The following is a 7,984-nucleotide window of genomic DNA, read 5'->3' as shown; positions in this document are numbered from 1 at the left end:
TGCTGGCCGCCTCGAGTCACCTCTCTTCCCAGCGGGTGGGGTGGGGGCTGGGTCCGCGGGCAGGGGCCGTGTGGTGGGAGGGGACCTCCGAGATTGCCTCTCACCGCTGTTGATGACCTGGCTGGGGACCACGCTTTGAGTGGCGGTGAGAGACCAGAAGGCCCTCGAAGCCCCACTTGAAAAGGGGCAGCTCCTTGTTGCCCCCTGCCTGTGTGACATGTGCCAGGGGGCCCGTCTGACCTCAATTGGGGCCTTCTTAGCTCCTTCTCCCAAAGGGGCCTGGGGCTACCACAGAGCTAGCGGTGGGGCACCGGCTGGGTCCCACAGCGCCTGCCCCCTCCTCCCCCCCAGTGCTGAGAGCCAGGGCCGGGTGAGGACACTAAAACTCCCCAGCTGTGTGGCTCTGGCATGCGGGGCCCACTGGACGTCTTTGCGGAGGGTTTCCCTAGGAGGGTGCAAAAGGGCACGCCAGGGACCCCCTCCCATCCTGGCCCCAGGATGGTGAGGCCTGGGGAGTGGCTGCCAGGCCAGGGCAGGCAGGCAGGCAGCTGGGCTCCCGCTGGCCCCTTGCTCCTGCCTGCTCCCTCCACACAGCAGGTGGCGCTGTTCCCCATCCAGTCCCAAGGGGACCTGCAGCATGCAGCCCAGCTCCGACCCAGCCAGCTTTTGAACAGACCTTGACCTTCCCCTCCCCACACTGCCCACCCTCCCAGCCCTAAGTCCAGAGTGACTGTGTTTGGTGAAGGCTTGGGGAAGATGATGGAACAGTGCTGCCTTCCCTGAAGAAACTGAGGCTTAAGGGTGGAAGCCTACTCAAGGTTACTCAGGCCTGGGGACAGATGGGGGACCAAAATCCAGGCCTCCTGCCCAGGACTCTGGCCTCCACCCTCACCTAATGGTTTTCAGAGGCTCTTCGCACCCTATGGTCTCTGGGTTTGCAAATGATCCCATCTAATTAGTGGAGAAAAGCAGAAGAAACCGAGGGCCAGAGAGGTTCGGTGACTTGCCTAAAGTCACACAGCCAGAGGGTGGAATGGGGAGAGGCTCTCAGAGGGAGTGATTCTGGGATGGGCTGGAGCAGCGCTCTGCCTTCCCGCCCCCACTCGGACCCTCGGATGGGAGGGAGGTGGGGGAGAGAGTACCCGGCAGGGCCCCCAGCCTCATGGGCTCGCTGGCTTCACACTCACCAGCTTTTGGGCCTTCCTCTCTTCCTTGGAAAAATGGGCAGCTTCCAGGGTTGTGCAGGCCCACGGGAGGCCGGCAGTCCTACGGTGGTAGGGAGGCTTCTGTCCACAGAACCACCTTCTCCCGGGCTGGCCTCCAGCCCGTTACTCATTAACCTGCAAGGCCCTGCCTCCCTTTCCCCAGGGCTGCCTGCTGAGCTGCCGGCTCCTCCTGGCCCTACTGCCACTCAGGGGCCAGCACGGGGCACTGGGAACTGACCTGGACTCTGAGAAAGCACCATGTAGCCATCACTTCCCTGGCATTTACCTACACCATGTGGCAGGAACAGTGGGCTGATCTAGAGATGAGGGCCCCATGGACTAATGGACCGGCCCTGGAGAACGGCCGAGCCAACCACAGGGAGCCCTGTGTGCCCAGCCAGGATCCCTCACTCCTGTGGCTTGGTGGGAAGGTGGTATCGATGGGGACTCCCCTCCATGGGCGGGCCCCTCGAGGTCCTGGTTAGGCAAGGCTCCCTGGGGCCCCGTCACCAACCTTAACCGCCTTCACTATGGAGTTGGGGGTGGCCGCCTCAACTCTTTGCTGAGCCTTGGGGTCTGGGACCTTTCAGCCACCCAGCCCAGAGGTGAAAACCCTGGGGACAGTTGCCCCTTTGCTCAGCGGTCTAGTGGAAAGTCAGGGAGATAGACGGCAGGGCCAGAAGGCCCTGAGCGAGGCCAGCTCCCACGGGATTAACAGGTGGCTCCATCCCACCCTGTCCAACTTCGAGGCTAACCCAGAGACATAATCCTGCCTGAGGAATTGGGTGTTGGGGACAAAATATGCCTGGCCCACCTACCTATGGACCTGTGACCCAGGCAAGACTTAGCTCATCGGAGTGGCCTTTTCGGCCGCTGGGGTATAGGGCAGAAAGACCTGCCACTGGGGGAAGCTTATAGAGACGCTGCTTTTCCAGCTGGTTCCAGGCAACTCCTAAAATTAATCCGTTTTCAAAAAATCACACATGGCGTAGGCGGGTGTCTACTTTGTCCGCAGGCAGGCCTGGCCCGTGTGGGGGAGGAGCAGGGCAGAGAATAACAATTGTCTTAAGGGGGGGCTGCCGAGGAAGAAAAACCTCTGGGGTGGATGGGCTGGAAAAGAATAGGCATCTCACTGTGGCCCTCTCCCCCCCTCCGCTGGCCCCTGCGGGGGGAGCACCGGTCAGCACCCACAGCTGGGGCCTCCAGCAAAATCCTGTTCTATATATCTAAGAGCAACAGCTCGGAGAGCGGCCCCCGGGGGACAAAACCTCATTGTGAGGCGCCGGCCAGCCTGGGCGCCCCCTCCCCCAGCCCCAGAACTGTCGTGGCTTTGACCCTCCTCGGCGGCGGCCACTGCAGGCCTGCTGACGGGGCCACATCTGGGGCTCAGGCACTGGCCATCCCTCCCCCATAGCTGGCCGCTGGAGAAGGGGAGGGTGGCCTGGGTGGGTGCAGCTTTGCAGACTCTCTCCCACAACCCCACCAGGCGGCCTGGCTCCTTCCCCACCAACTTTGAGGGGGGCCCAGGTGGGCAGAGTTGAGAACTCCAGGCTGGTACCTTTTTTTTTTTTTTCCTTTCAGTTTTTTAGGGTTGCACCTGCGGCATAGAGAAGTTTCTGGGCTAGGGGTTAAGTTGGAGCTACAGCTGCCGGCCTACACCACAGCTCATGGCAACGCTGGATCCTTAAGCCACTGAGCAAGGCCAGGGATTGAACCCTTATGGGTCCTAGTCGGGTTTGTAACACCCTGAGCCACAAAGGGAACTCCCTAGGCTGGCATCTTGATCTGCCAGCAAATCCTTCCTGCTCCTCTGCGCCTCAGATTCATTTTTGTCATCTGTCAAACGGTGGGGGGTAGGGGTGGGGTGGAATAAGTTTTTCCAGCTCTGACTTCCTCTGTCTGAGGACCCAGAGAGGCTGTGAACTGAGCCACTCCATACGAGTGGTTCACTGGGCCCGTGATCCTAGAATTCTCTTGCCTCCAAGATCTCAGAGGTCTAGGATTCTGCAATTTGAAGATGCCATCATCCGTTCGTTCAGTACATATTTATGAGCACCTATTTTGTGCCAAGGTGCCAAGTAGCATTTTTGGTATTAACGCTGTAGTGGTGACCAAGCCAGAAAGATCCCTTACCCTCATAGAGCTTCCATTCTTTTTTTTTTTTTTTTTTTTGGTCTTTTTGCCTTTTCTAGGGCTGCACCCACGGCATATGGAGGTTCCCAAGCTACGGGTCGAATCGGAGCTGTAGCTGCCAGCCTACACCACAGCCACAGCAACACGGGATCTGAGCCACGTCTGCACCTACACCACAGCTCACAGCAATGCCGGATCCTTAACCCACTGAGCAAGGCCAGGGATCGAACCTGCCACCCCATGGTTCCTAATCGTATTCGTTAACCACTGCGCCACGACGGGAACTCCGAGCTTCCATTCTTGATCCAGGAGAAAGAGAACAAAAAGTAGATACAGCTCTTCCACGTGGTGAGAAAGAAAGGCCGAGGTTGGGGAGTTGCTTTCAATAGGATGGTCAGGGAGGTGAGGAGGGAGCCAGACCTGACTCCTTCAAAGGAACCAGCCCGTTGAGGACCAACACTGTAGACAGATGGACGAGCACGTGCTAAGGCCCTGTGGCAGCTGTGGGCCTGGCATTTGGAGTGATGGCCTTAGTGAGCAATGGAGAGAAAAGTAGGAGCTGAGGTCAGCGGTACAGGCAGGGGCAGAACATACAAAGCCTTGGAAACCGGAGCAGGAGTTTAGATATTGTTTTTTCGTCTTTTTTGTTTTTTGTCTTTTTTAGGGCCACGCCTGTGGCACATGGAGGTTCCCAGGCTAGGGGTTGAAGCAGAGCCGTACCCGCCGGCCTACCCCACAGCCACAGCAATGCGGGATCCGAGCCATGCCTGTGACCTACCGGATCCATAACCCACTGAGCGAGGCCAGGGATTGAACCTGCGTCCTAATGGATGCTAGTCGGGTTCCTTAACCATTGAGCCATGACTGAAACCCCTAGATATTATTTTGAGTGCAAAGGGAAACCACAGGTTTCAGCAAAGGAGTGGCATGATCTGACTTTTTTTTTTTTCTTGGCTGCACCCACGGCACATAGAAGTTCTGGGGCCAGGGATAAAGCTGCAGTTGCAACCTATGCCACAGCTGTGGCAATGCCAGATCCTTAACCCACTGTGCCAGGCTGGGGATCGAGCCCTGCACCACAGCAGAGACAACACCAGACCCTTAACCTGCTGTGCTACAGTGGGAACTCCTGATTTACATTTTAAAAAGAGTGATTTGGGGAGTTCCTGTTGTAGCTCAACAGTAACAATCCAATTAGTATCCATGTGGACGTGGGTTTGATCCCGGCCTCGGTCAGTGGGTTAAGGATCTGGCATTGCTCTGAGCTGTGGTATAGGATGGCAGCTACAACTCCAATTCAAACCCTAGCCTGGGAACCTCCATATGCCACGGATGTGGCCCTAAAAAAAAGGAAAATGTGACTCAGATCTTGAGTTGCTGTGGCTGTGGCATAGGCCAGCAGCTGCAGCTCCAACTGGACCCCTAGGCTGGGAACTTCCATATGCCGTGGGTTCAGCCCTAAATAAAAGGCGGGGGAGGTAGAGTTCCAGCTGCGGTGCAATGGGATTGGAGGCCTTGCCAGAGTGCTGGGACACAGGTTCAATCCCCGCCTAGCTGCAGTGCAGGTCAAAACTGTGGGCTGGATCTAATACCTGGCCGGGGAATTCCATATGCTGCGGTGTAACCAAAAAAGAAAAAAAAAAGTGATTTGGGGGGACTGTAGAGATCAGTGAAGAGTGTCTGGGCAGTTGGGCAGAAAAGGGAGGCTCTCCCAGCAGAGGGGGCAGAGGGACAAGACTGGTAGATTCACTCAGGACACTCCTGGATGATTCAGGGCAGTTTACCAGGTCAGCTAGGATCCGGCTCTGACTGCTACCTCTGACCCTAATAACTTTGAAACCCTCAGACCTGTCCTGGCCAATATCGCAGACACACGTGGCTATTCGAATTTGAACTAATTCAGATTTTTTTTTTTTTTTTTGGTCTTTTTATCTTTCTAGGGCCACACCTGTGGCATATGGAGGTTCCCAGGCTAGGGGTCAAATCGGAGCTACAGCTGCCAGCCTGCACCACAGCCACAGCAATGCGTGGGGTCTGAACCGCATCTGGGGCCTGCACCACAGCTTACAGCAACAGGGGATCCTTGACCCGCTGAGTGAAGCCAGGGATTGAACCCTCAACCTCATGGTTCCTAGTCGGCTTCGTTTCCACTGTGCCACGATGGGAACGCCCTGAATTTGAACTAATTAAGATTAACTAAAATTGAGAAGTCAGTTCCCCAGTCTCACCAGCCACATGTCAAGTGTTCAGCAGCCACGTGTGACTGGAGGTGAGCTTGCTGGTCAACACAGCATCTCCGTCAACATGGATGGTTAAACAGGACAGACTAACTCAGACTCAGTACAGAAGCTCAGTGCTAAAGTTCACTGAGCCGGTCTCCTCATTTGCAAAATGCACATAGGAAGTTCCCCTTGTGGCTCAGCGGTAACAAGCCCACCAGTATCTATGAGGATGCGGGCTCCATCCCTGGCCTTGCTCAGGGGGTTAAGGATCCGGCGTTGCCGTGAGCTGTGGTGTAGGTTGCAGAGGGGGATGTGATGTCCCGGAAGACCTGAGATTCAGAAGCCCAACGGGCTGCCAAGGACTGCAGGGCCCTGCCTCCCCGCACAGAAGCCAGGCGGAGTCTCGACCCTCAACTCGGTTAGGACCCCGCGCCGAGCGCCCCCTGGAGGAGCCGCGCGCGTCCCGGCCGTCGCGGGGGCTGCGGCGCGGGGTGGGGGTGCCGGCAGGGGGCGCTGCGCGCGGCGGGCGGGCGGGGCGCGTGGGGCGGGCAGGGGCCGGGCCAGGGCCGTGCGGGGGGCGAGCGCGGCGGCGGGCCGGCGGGACCGCAGCCGGAGCCGAGCCGGGACTGTCGCGCGGGCCGCGCCGGCGATGCCGCGCCCCCGGGCCGGGCTGTAGCGGGGCCGGGGCGGAGTGCGCGCCGGGCAGGCCGGACATGGAGGTGGTGGACGAGACGGAGGCGCTGCAGCGCTTCTTCGAAGGTAAGGGACCCGCGGACCGGGACCCTCTTGCGCTGGGAACCCCCAGCCGACCTCCCGGGGGACTGGGATTCCCCGACTGTGCTTTCACCTCGGTGGGACACCCGTCTCCCCGCGGAACGCGTCCTCAGGGTTGGGGCCCTCCTTCTGCTGGAGCTTCCTATCCACCTCCGCTGAAGTTGCGCTCTCCCCTCCCTGTCCCCCAACACACAACTTCCTTGGAGCTGTGTCCCCTTTCCTTCCAGGACCTGCAGTCCCTCCTAAATTCTGACACTTCCCACCCCCAGCGCACTTCCCAATGCTGGGGACTCTATATACTGTGCTTCCCTGGGACCCCATCCAGATGGGGGGGCAGCACGCCTTCTCGGATCTTCCATGCCTCTTAGCCTGGCACCCCAGCATGCCTCCCAGAGACTGGGACCCCCGCCTAGACACCCAGGCACCCTGTGTGCCTTTCACGTTGGCACCCTCCCTGGGGCTTGACTCCCAGGAGCTGCGACCTCCGGGGACCCCCTTCCAGAGTGTCACCCACCTTCCGCAAGGCTGCTCCCTCCCCCAAGGCTGAACTTCCCCTGAAGCAGCTACCCCTCCCCAGCATTCCTCTGTAGGCTGGATTTCCCTACACCCCCCCCCCCCCACCGTCCAATGTTCTCCTTGGGCTGGAACTTTCTTGAAGTTAGCATCCCCCCCGCCACCCCGTTAGCCACCTCCACACTCTGAGACCCTCGGAAAGTTGTGAACCGCGTCCTGGCAACTCTCTGAGGCTCCTTGGGGCTGTGTCCCCGACACCTGTCCCTGGAACTCTGCCTCCTCTGGCTATGCCCCCATCCCAGGAGTGACCTCATCCTCTCACCTTGACCATGATAGGACCACCCCCACCCCCGGGACTGGGATCTACACACACTTTACAATATTTTCTTCTACCCTCTCCTCTCTCATGGCCAGTGGTTTTGGAGGTTTGCTCCTACATCTCACTAACTCCCCTCCCCTTTTCCTGAATGGCCTCTGCCCCTCCTCCAGGCTGTCCCCCTGCTGGATTCAGGAGGGATGATGGGACAGAGTGTGGGAGGGGGAGGCAGAGGTGCAAGCTGACATCTCCCAGCTTCTCAGACCCTCACCGGAACATCTGGCCAGGTCCTCTGGGTCCTTGGGTGCCCCTCTCCACCAACCTGGGTAGCCCGGCCTCTGCTCCCACCCTCTCTCCAGCCCCTAAGCCCACATCCTGCCCCTCGTGCCTTCAGAACCCAGAACTCAGTGACTCAGAATCTTCCTAGCGTGGACTTGCCCCGGGGGAGGCACGGGTGGCCCATGGGGCGAACTGTGCTGGGGCTGCTGGGCCACAGGGCCGGGAGTTGGGGCCCAGCTTTCAAGCTCCGTGCCCAGATCACTTTGGAGTTCCTTGAAGGAACAAGAAAGGCCTTTCTTTGCCTCCGTTTCTATTTTGGACTTTGGCGGGGAGTGGGGAGCCTTTGTGCACCTCCACTTGCTGAGCAGCCCAGGTAGGGGCATCCCCAAGCCTCAGGCTTCCCCACTGCAGGACTCCGGACACCCCAGCAGACTCAGATCCAAGAAATCGGGTTTGGACTAGATCAAGTGGGCCATCCTGAGATTGTTGGGCCATTTGAGAGTCCTGGGCACTTCACCACCCATCCCCGGGGGCTCTTGTTC

At 58.9% G+C, this 7,984-nt stretch overlaps 1 protein-coding gene across 1 annotated transcript in view; it reads left to right on the top strand.

Annotated features, from left to right (window-relative positions):
• MYRF (myelin regulatory factor) overlaps nucleotides 6,138–7,984 on the top strand; it is a 34,644-nt gene continuing 32,797 nt past the window's right edge. Inside the window, 1 exon segment of the mRNA XM_005660812.3 lies at nucleotides 6,138–6,319. Coding sequence (XP_005660869.2) covers nucleotides 6,274–6,319 — 46 coding nt within the window. The 5' untranslated portion in view covers nucleotides 6,138–6,273.

This window comes from Sus scrofa, chromosome 2 (assembly GCF_000003025.6).
Source record: "Sus scrofa isolate TJ Tabasco breed Duroc chromosome 2, Sscrofa11.1, whole genome shotgun sequence".
In the NCBI taxonomy this organism is placed as follows: domain Eukaryota; kingdom Metazoa; phylum Chordata; class Mammalia; order Artiodactyla; family Suidae; genus Sus; species Sus scrofa.
This window is presented reverse-complemented; position numbering and strand designations above follow the sequence as displayed.